Source organism: Eulemur rufifrons, chromosome 24 (assembly GCF_041146395.1).
Source record: "Eulemur rufifrons isolate Redbay chromosome 24, OSU_ERuf_1, whole genome shotgun sequence".
NCBI classification, from domain to species: Eukaryota; Metazoa; Chordata; class Mammalia; order Primates; family Lemuridae; genus Eulemur; species Eulemur rufifrons.
Genome location: NC_091006.1, coordinates 5,638,028 through 5,659,542, shown reverse-complemented (window position 1 = coordinate 5,659,542; position 21,515 = coordinate 5,638,028). Strand labels below are relative to the sequence as shown.

General features: G+C 38.4%; 1 protein-coding gene across 2 annotated transcripts; it reads right to left on the bottom strand.

Annotated features, from left to right (window-relative positions):
- Positions 1 to 3,461: 3,461 nt before the first annotated feature.
- Positions 3,462 to 18,764, bottom strand: ZNF790 (zinc finger protein 790). 2 transcript variants are annotated; one of them, XM_069457172.1, is made up of 5 exons: positions 18,722 to 18,764; positions 9,204 to 9,398; positions 8,050 to 8,176; positions 7,663 to 7,758; positions 3,462 to 5,128 (listed from the first exon to the last, which is right to left on the bottom strand). In XM_069457172.1, the coding sequence occupies exons 2-5, from the start codon at positions 9,210 to 9,212 to the stop codon at positions 3,462 to 3,464; spliced, it is 1,899 nt and encodes a 632-aa protein (XP_069313273.1). In that variant the 5' UTR covers positions 9,213 to 9,398; positions 18,722 to 18,764. The 2 variants fall into 2 exon arrangements, with proteins under 2 accessions (XP_069313273.1, XP_069313274.1); XM_069457173.1 differs by having other exon boundaries at positions 8,050 to 8,173.
- Between the last annotated feature and the right edge of the window lie 2,751 nt (positions 18,765 to 21,515).

The following is a 21,515-nucleotide window of genomic DNA, read 5'->3' as shown; positions in this document are numbered from 1 at the left end:
TTGTGTGTGTCCCTCTGTTTGCATGTGGTGGGAGAAATGTTTCTCAGGCACTCCGGGAAGGTGGTGGTGGGTGGGTCCTTTCCAGTTAACTTTGGTACTGGTAGGCATCTTCCAGTTTCCACGGGGTCTGTGTGGCCCAGGGTAATCTGTCCTTTAGGATTTTATAACTGGGTTTGTGCAGTTCTTGGCCTTTTGAGTAGTTGTGTATCAGGCTGTAGGGTCTTTATCTTAACTTTGTATTGGTTATATCTATTAAGTATATCAGTCTGTCATTTAAGTTGCAAATATCTCGTGTCATTTTTCTTGTCAAGTTTTATAGGGTAAAACATGAACATTTTTCATTGTTATTGCATTTTTAGTCATGGTCATTGATCTCCCCATGGCAGTGCTGTAAAGGAATTCACCCTTGTTTTCTTTAAGTAGTGGTAAGGGTTTTTTTGTTTTGTTTCATTTTTGCTTTTATCTTGCTTAATTTGGAATTTGTTCAGTTTTACACTGAAATTTTACCTTTTCAAAAGGTTATCCAGCTTTACCAACACTAATTATTAAAAAGTCCTTTGTCAGCAGAATGGTTCCTGCAACCACAGGTGGTTAGAGAGAAATTAACAGCTGTTTTGTGATAATTTAAGCAGTCTCAGAAAGACGTTATCAACATTGATAAATATGTAAGTGGAGTAGGGTTCAAAAGGCATCAACCTCAGGGATTCATGGAGATCCAGAAATTCACTGTGAAAGATATGTGAAAACCAGCTATGCACACTGACAGCAAACTCAACAAGGCAATTTGGGCCAAAGGAAAAAGGAATGAACCCTGCTTATCTGTATATGCATGGACTGAGTTTCACCAAATAACTTCTAAGTGTTGTTTTTCTCAGTGTGCTTGTTACCTTAAAAAAAAAATCTAGTCACCATGAATGAAAATGGCTCATTTATTATAACAAAAAATTATTTTACTCAGAAATAGTAAAATTTCATAAATTACAAAAATTTGACTTTTAAATATGCTAAATGTGTGTATAGGTACTCACCATTTTTTTTTTTTTTTTGACACAGTCTCACTCTGTTGCCTGGGCTAGAGTGCCATGGCATCAGCCTAGCTCATAGCAACCTCAAACACCTGGGCTCAATCGATCCTACTTCCTCAGCCTGCCGAGTAGCTGGGATTACAGGTATGTGCCACCATGCCTGGCTAATTTTTTCTCTATATATTTTTAGTTGCTCATATAATTTTCATTTTTAGTAGAGACAGGGTCTCGCTCTTGCTCAGGCTGGTCTCGAACTCCTGAGCTCAAAAGATCCAACCGCCTTGGCCTCCCAGAGTGCTAGGATTACAGGCGTGAGCCACCGTGCCTGGCCCATACTCACCATTTCTTAACTAATGGAATACTAAAGGACACAAAGAACTGCAGTTAGAAGAAACTGATTATCAGTTCAGTACTTACAGTATATTTTCTTCATTTAAAATTATCATCCATCCAGATCAGAGGTTAAACCTTCTAGGTAAATATCTAGTACCCTTTCATTCTTTGAGTAAATACTGAGCTCATCTGGGTTTTTTTTGACATATCTTCGAGCGAAATTTTTCTGGAATTTGACATTCAGTCTAATTTTATTGTACGTGCTAGGCTTGGTAGCTCATGCCTGTAATCCTAGCACTCTGGGAAGCCAAGGCAGGAGGATTGCTTGAGCTCAGGAGTTTGAGATCAGCCTGAGCAAAAGCAAGACCCCATCCCTCCTAAAAATAGAAAAGAAAATTAGCTGGGTATGGTAGTTTGTGCTTGTGGTCCCAGCCAGTCAAGAAGCTGAGGGAGGAGGATCACCTGAGCCCAGGTGTTTGAGGTTGCTGTGAGCTAGGGTGACACCATTGCACTGTAGCCTGGGCAATAGAGCAAGACTGTGTCTCAAAGATAATTTTATTGTAAGAATTATGTTAGTCTTTTAGTAGAAGCTGGGTAATTTGCCGCAAGAGTTTCTGGTCTTTTTAGGGTGTGGCCTGTACAATTATCTAGTCTTACATGATTTTTAAAAACCTTTTTCCTACATTTTGGAGTTTTGGTTATTGAAAATCATTTAATAATGTTTTACTAGAAAATAAGCCATCTCTATAATAAAAATCATGTCTAACAATTTACATATTTGCATTATCATTGTAAAATATCCTTTAAACATATAACCCATTTCCCCTCTTTTATCATAACATGATATAGAGGCATTGACAAAGCCTAGTCAATAACAGTTTTCTTCAAACAGATTTTGGTAAAATTGTGCATTGTTAAATCCATGACTTCTGCTTTATTTTCAAGCCTTTCCTGCCATCCATTTGGGGCATTTGTTCTTATTCTAGCTTGCTGAGTTATTTAATTCAGTAAATATTTGGCACCCTACAATAGTATAGGCACTATATTGAATGCTGGAGATACAGTGGTGATAAACTGTCCTCAATCTTCTTGATTTGATACATAGAGCAATTTCTATTAACTGTTTTGGTCACAGTCATAGGATTTGAAATACAGGGGTCTCATTATCATTCACATCTAAACAGTCTGTAATTTCACTTTTTATTTCCTCTTTAATTCAATAATTGTTTATATAAATAGTGTAAAATTTTCAAGAGGTCAGAATTCATTTGGCTATGTATTTCCTAATCTCTGAATTTTAACTGTGGTGAAAAAAATGGATTATATGGCACCTGGCTTTAGACATTTGTTAGAGCCAAATCACTTCTGAATGTCTATTAAAATTGCCGAACACTCAATCCAACTTCCAACGCTTTCTTTATAGTATGAATTTTTTGATGCAGCAAATGAAATACTGGTTCAAGGCTTTCTTACATTGTTTTACTGGTTTTTCTTCAGAATTAACATTCTGCTATTCAGTAAGATGCAAATAGAGGTGATATTTGTCTATAATTCTTATACTCTTAAAGTCCTCCTCTCATAGACATGGCATCATTAAGTCAGTTAAATCTCAAAACTCATCCAACCCTTATAATCCAGTGAATAAGCACACTGATAGATATGTTACTTTCCAGAAAACATGTAGTATGTGTTGAAACCAAGTAAGTTGTATGACATAGTTCAAGGCTCTTCTAGATTAATTATATAACAAAAATTAGCCTCTGGTATGATTTTTGTGAAAGCACAGTAAGATTTTGGTATGCATGAAAGGTTTCCTATATGAATTAAATATAAATTCTTTACGCAACATAATATCCCTGATAAGAATGTTTTGCGATTAAAATTAATTCACATTATCTCATAAAATTTTACCCTGATATTCCATAATTATCGTTCAGCACATTTTTTATTTGCATTATGAATTCTCTACTGCTGTATGTATTGTGTGTCCTGGCAAAAGGTTTTCCAATATTATATTTGTGGAGTTTCTCAAGAGAAGAAATTAATGACATTACTTGATGGGTCATGAATAAAGCCTGTTGTATATCTTTATAGCACATGATTTCACAAGAGTGAAATAAAGTGGGAGCTCGGAGAAAATACTGTCTCAAAATCATTATACTCACAGGATTTCTCAAAAGTGTAAATATTCTGATGTTGAGCAAAGTTTGAGTTATGATTAAAAGTGTTTCCATAGTCTGTCCATTCACAGACATTCTCACCATTGTGAATGTTCTGTTCAGTAAAATATAAACGGGAATGGTGATTAAAGATCTGGCCACTTTTCTTACATTCATAGGATTCTGCATCAGTATGAATTTTCCTATGTCGTGTAAGCTGTGAGCCCCAGATAAAGGATTTCCCACATTCTTTACATGCATAAGGTTCCTCACCTGTATGCATTCTCTGATGTCGAGTAAGTTGTGAACTCCAGAGAAAGGCTTTTCCACACTCTTCACATTCATATGGTCTCTTTCCAGTATGAATTTTCTGATGTCGATTAAGTTCTGAACCACGAAAAAAGGTCTTTCCACACTCCTTACATTTATAATTTCTTTCACCAGTATGAACTTTCTGATGTCGATTAAATTCTGAGCCATGGAGAAAAGTTTTTCCACATTCCTTACACTCATACTGTTTCCTCTCATTATGAATTTTCTCATGCTGAGCAAGATATGAAGCCCAAATAAAAGTCTTTCCACATTGCTTACATTCATAAGGTTTCCTACTGGCATGAATTCGCTGATGTCGAGCAAGGTGTGAGCTCCAGATATATGCTTTTCCACATTTCTCACATTTATAGGGCTTCCTACCAAAATGAACATTCTGATGTTGGGCAAGATTGGAACCACGAATAAAGGCTTTTCCACATTCCTTACATTCATGAGATTTCTCACCAGTATGAATTCTTTGATGCTGAGTGAGGTGTGAGCCACGAGTAAAAGCTTTCCCACACTCCTTACATTCATAAGGTTTTTCACCAGTATGAATTCTCTGATGTTTAATAAGATGTGATCGCTGACTAAAGGCCTTTCTACATTCATTACATTCATAGGGTTTTTCACCAGTATGAATTCTCTGATGTCGACTAAGGTCTGAGCCACAACTAAAGGCCTTCCCACATTCCTTACATTCATAAGATTTCTCACCAGTGTGAATTCGCTTATGGACACTAAGTTGTGAATGAAATCTAAAGGCCTTCCCACATTCCTTACAAATAAAAGGTTTCTCACCCGTATGGATTCTCTTATGACCAGTAAGACTCGAACGCAAACTAAAAGCCTTCCCACATTCTTTACATTCATATGTTTTCTTAACAGTGTGAACTGTTGGATACTGAGTACGTTCTGAATCTAGAAGAATGACCTTACCACATTCCTTATCTTCACAGAGTTTCTCACCTGTGTGTCGAGAAAGGTCTGAGCCAGAACTAATGGCTTTCCCACATTCTTGCGGTTTCTCTCCTGTATTAAGTCTCTGATGTAGATTAGAAGCTGTGTGCTGGTTGAAAGTGGGCATTTTTTCAAAGGTGAGTACCACCTGCTTGAAATATTCCGCCCGATTTTCCTGTTGTGTTTGACACAAACCTTTGCCTTCCCAATCACCTCTAAAACATAAACATTCAAGGCTGTGGCTTTTATAAATTTCCATTATTTCCCACTGGGATAATTCTCTCTCAAAAATGCCATTTTTTTGTGATAACTTCTTGGTCTCACACATGGTATGCGTATCTGAAATATAAGAAAGTTAAAACATACTGTATTATGTTAAAAAAAAAGAAAACTTTTAATGAAGATACAGAAAGTAAATCCTGAAATAAAGGATAGAAGAAGTCAATGGCTTAAAACATTCTTTAAAAAAGGGCAAGAAATAAATTTAAATGAAATAATAAAAGTTGAATCAGGTGATGAGAAATGTTTCAATCATATTCATCTCAGAAGTTTAATTAAAAAAAAAAAAAAGATGGTCCAGATTCCACCTCAGTAACAGAATAACAATTTAAACACTTAAGGCTGTTTCACTCAGTATGGTATAATCAACCCTTAACACATGCTAGACATTAAAAAAATAATTCTGGAATAAATACACTACAAGACAAAAGGGGGGGTAGGGGCTAAAGATAAAGTAAAGGCTATTACAAAAACCAGGGACCAGCAGCACAAATGTTACATGTAATAACAATGTAACATATCTCACTAACACCTTCCATCTCTACTGAAATAATTACATATACTGTCTTCTACGTTATTTTCTGTACAAATAGACAAAAACATATTCAGGCTAGCTTAGTCAAAGATAAATATGAAAATGTGATATCTACTTATGCATTCTTCCATTCGCCTTTACAGATGTAAAGACTTCACCCTTCTTATTTCTCCCACTGGATAGCTAAGTCATTTTTTGTCACATAATCCCCCAATCAAGGTGCTTTTGTTTATTTATTTATTCTTGATGTTACAGCATTGCTCATCCATTTTATAAAAGCACAGTTTATTTTATGCTTTCAAGCCCCTTCCCAGATCTTCTCTCCCCCTACTATCCAAAGGCCACTGAAAAGATCTCAGAAAATATCTACAAATTTGCTAGTACTGTGTACTTGATGAATATCTTATATAATTCTGAGCTTAAAAGTAGGAATGCCTGGATATAGATCAGGCTAATATGTGGGAAATAATCTGCTCAAAAGTTACCAAAGTACTAGGAACTCAATAACACAAGGTATGTTCGTTTAAATTAAAGGAGATAATTATGAGTGATGGTTCAGATAGGAAAATAATTTGAGAAATTCGTTAGGGAAGAATGGGTCTGACATGAGCTAGAAATAAGTAGGACTCTTTTGTGACTCATTTTTTATATGTATTTAGGATCCAGTCATATGTTTGTACTTTAGCAGTGACGGTTTAAAGGCAGTTTGGTTGCAAAGTACGAGCAGTAATGTATTAATATTACAGTAGAAAGCTGACAAACTGTAGTTTCAGATTCCAGTTCTTTATAAAACTATTTTTTAGGTGGTGGGAAAATTACTGAGCTAGTCTGAGCTCATATTTTTCCAATGATAAAGGAATAAAATCTCTCTTTTCAGAGGTTTGTTGAAAGGATTGGGAATAAATGATATACTATTTCTATAAAATACCTGGCACAGAGTAAGTGTTGAACGTTGGTAGATGATTACCATCATTAGAGGAAAAACTGGGGAATATGTCGAACTAGACAAGCCAGGGCTTGTCTTTTTACTCTCCTGGTTGTCCTTCATTAGCCCTAACCTTTCTTCTGTCACTTCTTCCTCACTGTGGCTAGAAACTGTTTTCACTTGATATCCTGATTATTTTCAACTAAGAAGCATATTAGGTCTTCTCTTAATGTAGAACCTATTTTGAGAAATTTATGGCCATGTTTCAGTTACATAAAAAAAAAAAAAAAGTTTAATATATTACATGCTCTTTGTTAACTCTTATAAACCTAAACTGAAGTTAGAAAATCAATAAATGTTCTTTAAGAGAATAAAATGATGAATTTAGGAAATGCATACGCAAAGAGAAGCTAAGAAAAATCCAAGAGGTAGAGGTAAAAAAAAATTTTTTTTTGAGACAGGGTCTCACTCTGTTGCCCAGGCTAGAGTGCAGTGGTGGCATCATAGCTCACTGCAACCTCCAAACCTGGGGCTCAAGCAATACTCCTGACTCAGACTCCTCAGTAGCTGGGACCACAGGCACATGCCACCACACCGGGGTAATGTTTCTATTTTTTTGGAGAGATGGGGTGTCACTCTTGCTTGGGTTGGTCTTTAAATCCTGGCCTCAAGTAATCCTCTTGCCTCAGCCTCCCGAAGTGCCAGGATTACAGGCGTGAACCACCACACCCAGGATGAGGTAAAATTTTTAAAAAGGTCAAAAAATGCCTTTTTTTTTTTTTTTAAAGGGAATGAAGAAATTTACAAATATCTAAATGAACAACAACAAAAAAGAGATGGGAAGGAACCTGATCAAGACCATAGATTAAATAATGACTACTAAAGGAAGAAAATGGCAATTATCTTTTTGTTAGATGAGTGAAAAATGAGAGCACAAAAATAGAATGGTATTGGGAGTGAAGAGAAGCTTCTTTTGGAAAAGGTTTTGTCTGTAGGTCTCAGGCCTTTATCAAAGGCTCCCGGCCTTTGAGGTGACATTCCAGAGCAATATTTCAGAGGTGTTGCTGCCCCACTACCCAGCTAGGCTGTTATCTGCAATGATGGCCTCCCCATGTCTGTTCAGCCCTCACTCACCTAGGCTTGGTCCTCTTGTCTCATCCCTCAAAATTTTCCAGGGCTCTTTCCCTTTCTCCAATGAAGAGAACACATCTGGCTGATAAATGCATAGTCCTGCCCAGAAAATAAGAAATAGGAAAGGACCACATGGTAAGGGTTCCGTAATTTGCATTTAGTCCCTTGGTTAGTAAGGAAAAGAGACAATTACAGGAATGACAAGAAAAAGGGATAAAGAATTTCTATAGGATGGGGAAGATGGAGGTGTCCACTGATTATGACTGTTGTACAAAGCATAAACCATTTTCCCGGAAACAAAAGTCAGAAATTCCCCTAGATATTTGAAAGATAATCCAAAAATTCACAATATAGAAGGCAGGAATTTCTAAGGTCAAATTCTAATCTTACCCAGTGAGACCATGTTGCTGTAGTTCTCCAACATCACATCTCTGTACAAATCCCTCTGTTTCAGATCCAGGCACTCCCATTCCTCCTGAGAGAAATCTATAGCCACATCCCTGAGCATTATCAACTGCTGAAAGGACAAATCCATCTATTAATAGATAAATTAATCTTTTAGATGGAAGGGGAAAAGAGCACTGCATGTAGTGGGACATACACTAAGGAAAAAACTGAAGTTTGCCTGCTGGTGGCTTAGGGGAAATGACATAGGAATAAGTGTGCCTAAAGCTGAGTGCCTACGTGCTCTTAAAAACTCCTGTTGCTCAGTCACCACATCCTTAGTCCCTCAAATAGCAAACACCAAGACATTAGGATGGCAGACCAGAATAACGGCCATGATATGAGTTTTGTGTTGACACCACTGAGCAGCTACACCAGCCTAGAATAACTAACTCCAGATTTATTATGTAAGAAAAGTTGGGGTTTTGTTGGCTGCTTTTTGTTTATTTCTTGCTTAAGCTACTACTGTTGAATTTTCTATTAGTTTAAATTAAGAGAATTCCTAGGAGATACACTCTCTAAGTGAATACTATTTTCTGTGAAAAAAAATATAGGATTTCTAGACTCTCTGCTAAGCGGCTATCAGGAAATGTTTCATTCATGATATTAATTTCTCATTAATTTCCTGTTAAGATCCCAGATCCCTGTGAACTCAACCTCCCATCATATCCTCTAAGAAGCAAAGTGCCACATACTGAAATGAATACCAACCAACACCAACTCCCATCTCGACTAACTGAAACACTCCGTTCTATGGAGTAAATACAAGCCTTCATGTAGTGTGTCCCCTTTAACCAGTCAGTTCTACCTCGTTAAACCACGGTTGTGAAATCAAAGTCTCTACTGTTCCCTTTAAAAGTATTTCTCCTCCTTCAGTACTCTGCCAGAAGATTAGAACACAGTAGATACTGAATGCCCTATTGGATAGATTTGGGAATATTGGTTGGAAAAAAGAGGGGACATCTAGGGAAGGCATTGGACTGTTTCACAATCACCACGTACCACATTGAATAGGGACTTGGGTAAGCAGTTTAAGCAATAAAAATACTCACACGATAATAAATCAGTTATATTTTGGGGGAGAGGAAATTCCAACTCACATGGGCCATGACTTAAAATTCCGAGAGTTGACCAGTCTTCTGCTGGATTCCTCTTTCTGTAGCCACGTGCTGGGAAAGCAGAACTGGAGGGAAATCATGAGAGGTCAGGCTTTTCTCAGAGCTTTCAAATGGACAAATGGAAATGTCATTTTCTTCCTTGGAAGAGTCTGAAGAAATCCTGGCCCTATCCAAAACCTAAGAGAGAGAACCAAAGCAAGATGGAGTTTCAATCCAATTAGTTATGCCAAAATCATGACGTGGATCTGGATGTGAGGTAAGGTCATTAGGACTTGCCTTAAATGTTCCTTAAAACCATATAGGCACCATTGGACATCTCTAGGGACATGCCAAGAGCAATGGAATACTCCCATGTGGGGCCCAGAGTATTTGTCCAGGGCCCTCCTGTGTACTTCCATTGACAGTGTCTTTAATTTCCTCCAAGTCTAACAAAGTCTATGATACCTACTGACTCATTTTTATCCAAAGCATCCAAGAAGGGCCACACCACAAAACTAAAGGCAATTTTGAGGCCACAATAACTCTGACTAGATTCACCAGACATTGAGTGAGATGACAAGCACACACAGACTAAGCTGTCTTCACTGTGGTACAAACAGGCCTGTGCACAGTCTTTGGCCCAGCCAGACTATCAATTGCCATTAGCCTCCAGGCCTGGCACTCTCTGGTTTTTGTGATTTGTTGCATCATCCTTACAGCCTCCTCATTCAACATAAAGCCTTGGAGAAAGGGAGGATAAACTTCTGATAATTTATTTCTACTCTAGAGTGACCACAACAATAAAAGCACCGATTGAGCAGTATTATGAACCAGGTACTTTGCGTGTGGGGGGTTTTTTTTAACTTAGAAATATGGAAAATTTTAAATATAAATAAAAGTAGATATAACAGCATTATAAATATTCATGTTCTGTTTCCTCAGATTCATCAATGATCAATTCATATCTATATTAACCTTTATCCTCACGTCACATGTGAAAGTTAGTATCAGCCTCACTTAAAAGATCAGGAATTGGGCTGGGTGCAGTGGCTCATGCCTGTAATCCTAGCACTCTGGGAGGCCGAGGCGGGTGGATCGCTCGAGGTCAGGAGTTCGAGACCAGCCTGAGCAAGAGCGAGACCTCGTCTCTACTAAAAATAGGAAGAAATTATCTGGCCAACTAAAAATATATATAGAAAAAATTAGCTGGGTATGGTGGCGCATACCTGTAGTCCCAGCTACTCCGGAGGCTGAGGCAGTAGGATTGCTAAAGCCCAGGAGTTTGAGGTTGCTGTGAGCTAGGCTGACACCACGGCACTCACTCTAGCCCGGGCAACAAAGTGAGACTCTGTCCCAAGAAAAAAAAGAAAAAGAAAGACTAGTTCTAATCCTGAGATTCTTCCTCCTGCAAACCACGTAGAGAGAAACAAGAAAATAAAAGTAAATCCCAACCACCAGGAAACCAAGAAAACTGACAGACTCCAAATTATTTGGAAATGTGGCCAAAAGCAAATGAACGAACAGAACCTGTGTGGAAGCCACAGTGATACTACAACGAGAAATCAGAAGTATTCATTTTCACAAAGAGTAGGTCATAGTTGAATAGAAGTTTCTCTGAGCAAGAATGATATACAAAAAAAGAGGTGGTAAAAGGAGACCTGTAAATGTCAGGGGGGTTCAAGTTGGCAAAACACGTTGGCTGTATTTTTCTTAAAAATGGCTTTATTGAGATATAATTCACATATCATGCAATTAACCCATTTAAGATGAAAAATTCAGTGGTATTTAGTATATTCACAGATATGTGCAACCACCACAAGTCAATTTTAGAATATTTTCATCACCTCAAAAAGAAACCCTGTACCTTTTAGTTATCATTTACTGGCCTCCTCATGCCCATACTTCCCCTTATTCCATTCCCTTGCTTAAGTAACAACTAATCTACATTCTGTCTCTATAGATTTCCTTATTCTGGACTTGCATATGAATGAAACCATATAATATGGGGATTTGTGGCTGGCTCCTTTCATTTAGCATAAAATTTTCAAGGTTCATCCAAGTTGTAGATGTATCAATACTTCATTCCTTGCTATGGCTGAACAATATTCCTGCACATGAATACACCACATTTTATTTACCTGTTCCTCCATCAGTGAACATTTGGGTTATTACTACTTTTTGACTATTATAAAAAAATGCTGCTACAACTATTCATGTACAAGTTTTTGTTTGAATACCTGTTTTGTAGTTTTCATAGTTTTTAACTTGTATTAAATTTACTAAGTATTTTATTCTTTTTGGTGCTATTGTGAATGAAATTGCTCTCTTATTTTCTTTTTTGGATTGTTTACTGCAGATGTATAAATACACAACTGATTTTCACATATTATATCCTTAAACTCTACTGAACTCGTTAGTTCTAATAGTTGTTTTTGTCGTTTCTTTAGGATTTTCTATATATAAGATTATGTCATCTACAAATGGAGATGGTTTTACTTCTATTCCAATCTTTTCTCCAATGCCCTTTATTTCCTTTTCTGGCTAGAACCTCAAGTACAATGTTGAACAGAAGTGTCATAAGCAGGCATTCCTGTCTGGTTCCTGATCTTAGAGGGATAACATCCAGTCTTTCACATTAAGTATGATGTTGGCTATGGGTTTTTCCGAGATACCCTGTATCAGCTAGAGAAAATTCCCTTTTATTCCTAGTTTTAGAGGGTTTTTTTTTTAAATTACAAAAGGATATTGGCTTTTGTCAAAATTACAAAAGGATATTGGCTTTTGTCAAATGCCTTATCTCCATCAAGATGATCATGTGATTTTTTTATTCTACTGATATAATGCATTACATTAATTGATTTTTATTTATTTTTTGAGACAGAGTCTCACTCCATTGCCCTGAGTAGAATGCCATGGCCTAGCTCACAACAACCTCAAACTCCTGGGCTCAAGCCACCCTTCTGCTTCAGCCTCCCAAGTAGCTGGGACTACAGGCACACACCACCACACTATTTCTAGTAGCGATGGGTTCTAACTCTTGCTCAGGCTGGTCTTGAACCTCCGAGGCTCAAGTAATCCTCCCGCCTCAGCCTCCCAGAGTGCTAGGATTACCGGTGTGAGCCACCTCACCCAGCCTTACATTAATTGATTTTTAGATGTTGAGCCAACCTTGCATTTCTGGTATAAATCTCACTCAGTAATATTGCATAATTCACTTTACACATTATTGGACTCAGTTTGCTAGTATTTTGTTGAGAATTTTTGCAACCCAATTCTTACGAGATATGCTTTGTCTGGCTTCAGTATGTGGGTAATGCTGGCCTCATAAAATCAGCTGAAGAGCTTGCCTGTATTCTTTAATTACAGCAGAGAAGACGCTTACAGCAGAGAAGACGCTAGGAGTCCTTCTGAACAAGTTTAGGTTCTGAATGGCAAAGAAAGCCTGGCTATTCAAATGCTCAAACTTTTAAAGAAACTCTCTTCTACTATAATCACAGAGGAGGGAATTCTTGAGCAGAAAAACCCACAGAACTGTCCTTGCCCTGTTCCCTTTTTTCACAGGAAAATACTAGTGACAGCTAGTCCAGAAAAATCTATTACATTCCAAAAAAAAAAAAAAGTCAGAAACACTGGATCTAACATAGTTACATACAACTCTGAAAAGTGTGACAAAATTCCCCTACGTACAGAGAAAACTCACTGAAAAACATCAGAGAACATAAAAAATTATCACCCAACATTCTAATATGAATTAAAAAAATGTCACAATTGCAGCTCTAAAACAAGACCACATGCACAAATGTATGATATCATGAAAGCGGAGAAAGTGATGGATAGACTATAGATGAGAGTTAGTAGAATTCAAAAACAAAAGAGAAAATAGGCAAAACCATTTCAGAAATGAAGAATAAACTAGCTGGGTGTGGTGTTGCATACCTGTAGCCCCAGCTAGTTGAGGGACTGAGGATGGAGGGTCACTTGAGCCCAGGAGTTGGAGGTTGAAGCCAACTTTAGCAACACAGAGACCCTGTCTCTAAACAAACTACAAGGAGCATAAGGCATGACAAATACTATAGAAAATATTGTATGAAACAAAGAATACAGAAATTAATGACCAAAATATAACAAAGAAGGGATAAAAATTATCGGAAGAAAAATTAAAGTCAGAGGAGAAATCCAATATGCAAATAAGCACAGCCTCTAAGAGGAAATCAAAATTAAAGAAAAAGATTATCTAAAACCACAGTTTTAACATTCAAGAGAAATCTCCTAAAGCATAAGTAAATATAATGAAAAGACACAAATAATGCAGGTGAAAATGACCCCAAAGTCATCAATACCAAAATATTACCAAATTATTAGATTAAAACCACGAAGAATCAAGATAAAAATATCAACTGTATGAAAAAGAAAATTCAGTTGTCATTAGACTTCTCCACTGCTAAATTCAATACCCCATATAGTGGGGTGACTCTTCCAATATACTTGGGGAAGAATAAGTAAAGGAGTCAAAGACTTTATATCCAGGCCAAGCTGTCGTTCAAGTATAAAGGATATAAAGAGTGCTATGATGCAAGAACTTAGGGAATACTGTTCACATGAGTACTTTCTTTTCTTTTCTTTTTTTTTTTTTTTTGAGACAGAGTTTTACTCTGTTGCCTGGGCTAGAGTGCTGTGGCGTTAGCCTAACAGCAACCTCAAACTCCTAGGCTCAAGTGATCCTCCTGCCTCAGCCTCCCTAGTAACTGGGACTACAGGCATGCACCACCTGTAATTTTTTCTATTTTCAGTAGAGACAAGGTCTCACTCTTGCTCAGGATAGTCTCAAACTCCTGACCTCAAGCAATCCTCCTGCCTCGGCCTCCCAGGGTGCTAAGATTACAGGCTTGAGCCACCACGCCCAGCCACACAAGAGTATTTTCTGAAGAAACTACTAGAGGATATATTCTCACAAAAGAGACAATAGAGAAATTCCAGCAAAGGACAGCAATGATGCTGAACATATTTTAATGCAAATCTAAATAAAAAAGTAAGATGGGGATTATGGTAACCAGCATCCTGGATGGCCCCCAAATGTACCTAGTACTTGGTATTCACAATATTATGTAGCTGCCTCCTATACTGAATAGGGCTGACCTGGGTACCAAGTAAGATATTGTGGAAATAATGAAGTATGAGGATAGATCATAAAAGTCATGTGGCTTCCACCACATACACTCTTGCTGTCCTTTTACTCTGGAGAAAGCCAGATAATATGTCATGAGGACACTGAAGCAGTCCTATGGAGAGGTCTACATGGTGAGGAACCGAGGTCTACTGCCAATAGCCATGTGACAGCCATCTTGGAAGGTGATCCTCTAGTCCCTGTTATGCCTCAGATTGACTATGGCCCTGACAAAGAGTTTGACTGCAACCTAATGAGACCGTGAGTCAGAACCTTCCTGCTAAGCCACTCCTACTAAATGCATGATCCACAAAAATAGTGTAAGATAATAAATATTTATTATTGTTTTGGGTAATTTGTTTCACAGCAATAGATAACTAATATGAGGATAAAGGTTAGAGAATGGAAAATAGACTAGGCTTCCTGATTGCCTCATCTGTAATAACTGGGAGACCAAATGATGTCACCTTTCAAAGCAGAAGCGGGAGGAGAAATTTAGGAACATTTAAGGGTACAAATGTAAAATCAGGGCACAAATGTTAACTAGATTTTAACATACAATTAAAAAGTAGGAAATTAAAAATAAGATTTAAAATTTCAACATTTACAATAGCAGAAAATTCAAATACCTATAAATAAATCTAACATGTAGAAGGCCTTTATATATTACAAATTACACTGAGAGAAATTAAAGAAGATCTAAACAAATGAAGCAATTTATTATATTCATGGGATGAAAAGCTGACTATTTTCAAGATGTCAGTTCCCCTCAGTATAGTGGTATAGGAAGGTTAAAAGTAAAAGGATGGCAAAAGACATACCATGTTAATTATAATCAAAATAAATGCTGAGGTGGCTACATTAATATCAGACAAGGTAGATTTCAGACAGAAGAAATTACCTGGGAGAAAGGATGGTCTTTTCAATAAACAGTGCTAGGTCAGTTTAATATCTATAAGTAGAAAATGAATCATCATGATTTACCCTCAAAATATACATAAAAAAATCAATTCCAGGTTTGTACATCTACATGTAAAAATAATAAATCTAGAAGAAAATACAGAATATCTTTACACCTTTAGGATAGGCAAAGATTTCCTAAACAGGATTATAAACCATAAGGGGAAAAATAAATCAGACTATATTTTATAATGCAGTTTCTGTTCACCAGAAGAGAATGAGTGAAAGTGCAAACCATGGACTAGGAGTTGGTATCTGCAATACACACAGCTGACAAAGGACTGACATTCAGACTACATAAAGAACTACTAAGAATCGATAATAAAAAAACAGACAATTTCCCTCAAAACTAGTTTAAGGACTTGACCTGGCGTTTCCCAAAGGAAGATATCCAAGTGGTCAACAGACATTAAAACAAAGGCACTCAACTTCATTAGGAAAATCACAACGCAATATCACTACATATCCATCATACTGGCAAAAATTTTACAGTCTGACAATACCATGTGTTAATAAGAAGTTGGATCAATCGGAACTTACATAAACTGTCAATAGGAGTACTAACTGGTTCAGCCATTTTGGAAAATGGACAGTATCTCCTTAAGATGATTCACATACTCTATGACTCATTGATTCCTCTCCTAGGAATATACCCAACAGAAATGCATACATATGAACACAAAATGACAAGTACAAGAATGCTCATAGCATCATTATTCACAAGAGCCCAAACCTGGAAACAATCCAAATGTCTATCAACAGTAGAATGAACAAATACAGTTGGTATATTCATGCATTAGAGTACTATTTAGTGAGTACTAATAAACTATTTGTAAACATAACATGGATGACTCTCACAAACGTAATGTTGAACAGAAAAAGCCAACACAAAAGGGGTACATGCTATATAATTGTTTATATATAAACATACAAAACATACAAAACTGATGTATGGTGGTTACTTTGGGGGAGCTACTGACTGAACAGGGACTTTCAGGGTACAAGTAGTATTTCTGGATCTGGGTGATTTTACATGGGCATTCCCCATGTGTTAAGTCATGTAAACTGTATAGTTTTGATTGTATTGGTTGTTTAATTGTATTATGTATACACTTGTCTATATATGATAAACTTTAATAAAAAGCTTAATTATCAACAAATACAGTGTATACAAGGCAAATGCAAAAAAAAAAAAAATAAATAAGGGCCATGATCTTGAGCATGCTTAAGCCTTCAATTCACAATAAACATAACAATCATGAGTATCTATATATCAACTAACAAAGCAACAACTTTCATAAAGGAGAAATTACAAGTCATGTAAGAAGTAAAATTTCATCAACAATAGAGGATTTTAATACACCTCTCAATCTGAGACAATTCAAGTGCAAGACAAATAAGTAACTATAGCCTGACCACATGTTAGATCATAAAGAAAAATTCATTAAATTCCAAAGTTAGAAAATATCACAATGCAGCAAAACTGGAAATTATATTACCAGTGAAGAGGGGATTTATATTCTTTACCTGAAGTCTTCAACATTTCATAGGAATTGGGCTACCCGTATGTCACGGGGACCAAGCCTACTCCACAGCACTGAGGATAAAACACTACACCACTGTATTAGTTTTCTACTCTTGCTTTAACAAATCATCATAAATGTACTCGCTTAAGGTAATACAGATTTATTACCTTACAGTTCAGAAGTCTGAGATGGGTCTCACTAGGCCAAAATAAAGGTTTCAGCAGGGCTATGTTCCTTTCTGGAGGCTGTAGGGGAGAATTTGTTTCCTTATGTTTTGCAGCTTCTAGAGGCTACCAGTATTCTTTGGCTCTGGCCCTCTTCCTCTGTCTAGCCAGCAACATTGCATCTCTCTGACCATTCTTCTGTGGTCACACCTCCTTCTGACCTTAGACAGGAAAAATTCACTGACTTTAAGGACCCATGTGATTATAATGAGCTCACTGGATAATCTCCCCCACTTAAAGGTTCTTAATCCCTTCTGCAAAGTCCCTTTTGCCATAGAAGATAACATATTCTCAAATTCAAGGGATTAGGAAGTGGACATCTTTCTGCCTACCTCAATCACCATTAAGGCTTTTATCTTCAGCTTCTCTCTTTCTGAGAGATACTAAAGAAATCACCTTTCACTATGTCAACGCTACCTCTCCAAAACTGTCTTGCATCCAACCAGAGTAAGTGTCAATATCACCTGCATTAATGTTTATCTAGTATTAAGAAGCCCCAGAATCTCTGGTCATTTTTCTTTTCAGACACTGTACTCGCCATTGGTTCCCATCTGTCCCCTTTTCTCATTTCTCGCCAACTCTTGACACTTTTCCAGTACACCTTCTGGAATCCAATGTCTATCAATTCATTCAGTTAATTCATTAACCACCAACTCCTATTTTCAATCACTTCCTTGAACACTCTATCTTCTGAGTCTAACTGAAATCTGGCTCTAACCAGAGGATTCTGCAGCCCTCTCAATGTTTTTCCCCGCCTACAGCCTCTTACCACCAGGTCTGGAAACGGGGCAGGTAGCCTGCTTGTTCTTATTACTGTCAGACCTTTCTTCCTACCTCCCCCACAAAACCAGGTTTGAAGCTCATGCCATGACATTATACATAACTCACCACACCTCACTGTTGCAGACATCGAACAAACCCAGGCTATTTCCCCTTGTTTTTTGAAATTTGGAGCTCACAGTTCACGCTCTGCAGTGCTACAACCCCCCCCCCCCGGCCTTTTTTTTAACGCTTGCAGTGTTACTACACCCACACAGGTGAGCCTGGTTTACTCACCCTTGCCTGGACTTCCCCGCCCCATGGCTCATTCTCAGCAGTTCACTGATGGGTTGTAATTCCTCCCCCCACCTCCCAGCTGCTGCTCCATTTCTCTGCGCCCATTTACAAGGAAATTCTTGAAATATTTTGTCTACACTGTCTCCTACTCCATTCTACGTTGCCCCCCACTCGAATCCAGGTACCGGCCACCACAGAAACTGCTCTCCACACATTCACGAATCACTTGCCTGTGACTAAACGCAACGCACAATTCTTTGTTTTTGAGCCCTCAGCTGCTGCTACCACCACGTTAATTACACACATTGTCACGCACATAGCGACGCAGCCATAATCATGTACATACAGTCACATTTAAATAGTCCGTTACAGTCACACACAGGTCCCGTCACCCTGGCGCGCGCCTAAACGCACACGCCCCTCCGGCTCCCACCGAGATCGCTCGCGCATAGAGCACGCCACCACCTTTCCCCTCGCACTCTCCGGCTGGCCAAGCCGGCGACTCCAAAAAACGTTTACCCCCTTACTCCCCTCACACCTGGCCTCTCCCCCTCCGGGGTCTTTCTGCTTCCAGGTAGCAGACTCACTCACCCGCCTAGCAGTCCCCTCAAACCGTGGAAAGGTCCGCAGAGACTCACGTGCAATCCCACCATCTTCCCGGAAGCGCCCGAGCGCTAACAGGAAGTTGTCAGGGGTTCGCTGGACTCTGGGAAATGTAGTCCGGAGCCCGGACAGCTTTTTACCAGCCCGGAACCCCAACTAACAGGCCCTGGCCTTGGATCCCCCACCCCCTCGCTGGGCAAAGACTATCGCCCGCACACCGCTCACGTTTGTGGCCGAGGGCTTGAAAGAACTCCAGGCTGCGTTAAAACGCTTCAGCTGAAGCCTCCACGCTGCTCTTCCTCTGCAAACTGGCGCAGCTCCGGAGGGAGGACAATAAACCAACGCCGTCTTTAGACTGTTGGACGCGACGGCCCCTGGGAAATGTAGTCCAGAGCCCGGACAGCCATAGAAACGCCTCAGTGGGACGGTGCAATTGTCTTCAGGCAGAACTCACTGCGTGAGACTCTGAGACAGACATGGTGTGGCAAGAAAGTCACGTAAGGCTGTGCCAAACGAGTGGCGAGTCTGTACTGTCTCTGCCAGAGCCTCTGCCTGGCTGGGTGGAAAGCTCTTATCCCACAAGCACCGGCTTGGGGTAGAATGAAGGGGAAAAGGGTCTATGTGAGACACAACTCGGTTCTCTGCCCTCATCCTCTGCCTAAGAATCCATGAGAATTCCTCCTTGAACCCGGGTGTAGTATCCCTCACATGGGCAAACAGAAATACCTTATTCCCATCCTCCAATTACTCTTAAAGGGTTTGTTTTAAATTAATCTTCATGATTACATTTTATAAATATTATTCATGACATTCTTTTGGCTGACGTACATACTTTTGAGCTTTTTTCATTTGCTTCCTTGCCTACATGTACATGATGTAGATTTATATGTAAACTTTCTGACAGAGTAATTTTTCAGTATTTCAAACTCATCAGGTAATTTAAGCATTTTTCCCCTTAATTTTTTATTGTGAAATAGAAAATACTTGAAGTGCATAAATGTGTAAGTTCAGTATAATCCCACATAAACATAGGAATAACTTGTTGGTATCTCAAGAAAAAAACGTCCCTTCCATGTGATCATTTCTGATCCCCAGCCCCAACCCCCGCTGACCACTGTCCTGACTTAGGGTATTAATATCTTAGCTTTGTAATAGTTTTAATCTATTTTTGAAATGTACATAAACGCAATCAGATTGTACGAATCTTCTGTCTTGCTTAGTTGTTAAAATAACTGGATTAACTCAAAACGCCATACTTAAGGCCTTGCAGAAGGAAAGGTATGCCCATGCAGTCATAAAAATTATTTCCTAAGATACTACTGTGTGAGAACACCCCAAGACCAACCCCTAGGCCCCCAGGGTTTGATGATTCACTGGGAAGCTCACAGTGAAGTGATACAAAGCAAAAATCAGTAAAGAGAAAAGGCACATGGGACAAAGTCCAGGGAAAACCAAGTACACACTTCAGGGGTCCTTTCCCAGTAGAGTCATATGGGACTTTAATCCCCCCAGCAATGAGTTGTGACAACACGTGAGATATTGTCAACCAGGGAAGTTTATTAGAGACTCAGTTCCTTGTGTTTTTACTGGGGGCTGGTCAGTGGAATTTCAGACTCCCAGAAGGAAAGCACATGTTTAGCATGAACCATGTTGTTTGCATAAGTAGTTTAGGCAGAGTGAGCCACTCTCATCAATTAGGGTGGCGAAAACCCATCTGAAATCTAAGTTCTACACTCAAACTACGGACTAATCACATAAGCAGTACTTTCTAAAAATAAGTAGTCTCAGGCCTGCTATGTTAACTCTTTTCTGTGCACTACTATGCTAAACAAGATGTCTGGTTCTTAACAACAACAATAGCAAATCACAAGGTATATGAAAAGGTAAGAAAAATGAAGACACAAAAAGCAACAACAAACAGCTAGACTCAGATATGAAACAGATGTTGGAACTATCTCAAAAGAAACTTAACTACGTTTAATATTTTCAAAGCTGTAACACAGTGTTTCTCAACCAGGGGTGATTTTGTTCTCTTTGGAGAAGTTTTTGGTTGTCACAACTAGAGAGCTGCAATTGGCATCTAGAAGGTAGAGGCCAGGAATGCTGCTAAATATACTACAAGCACAAAATAGCTCAACACAATGAGGAATTATCCAGTCCCAAATATCAATAGTGCTGAGGTTGAGAAACCCTGAGTAGTCAAGACAATACGTTAGGTGAAGAGAAAGAAAGATAGATTAATGGAAAAGAAGAGAGCCCAAAAAGAAACTCACATAAATATAGCCATTTGATTTTTAACGAAGATGCAAAATCAATTCAATGAAGAATGATCTTTTTAACAAATAATGTTGGAAATGATCATCCATATCTTAAAACCTTGACAAATCTCCTAATTTACACAAAAATTACCTCAAAATGTATTATAGATCTAAATTTAAAACATAAAACAATAACAATCTTTGAAGAGAATATCATAATGACCTGGGATTATGTTGCGGCTGCTTTTTCGCTCCTGAGCTCCGTAGCAAAGGAATAAACAATCACTCGAAACACATAGTGTTTAGAGAGAAGAGGAGAAACCAAAATATAAAGGAGAAGATGGCCTCCTCGGCTAAGTTCCTCCCCTTATTTATTTCCAAGGACACGTGCAAAGGGTCAGGCTGTTTGCTAATTTCTTTAACAACTTCCATGCAGCAAACAGCAACTTCAGGCAGGCATTTTCACCTGACCCATCATTCACTTTGCTCATGTTCTTTCCATCCATCCATCCATCCTTTCTTTC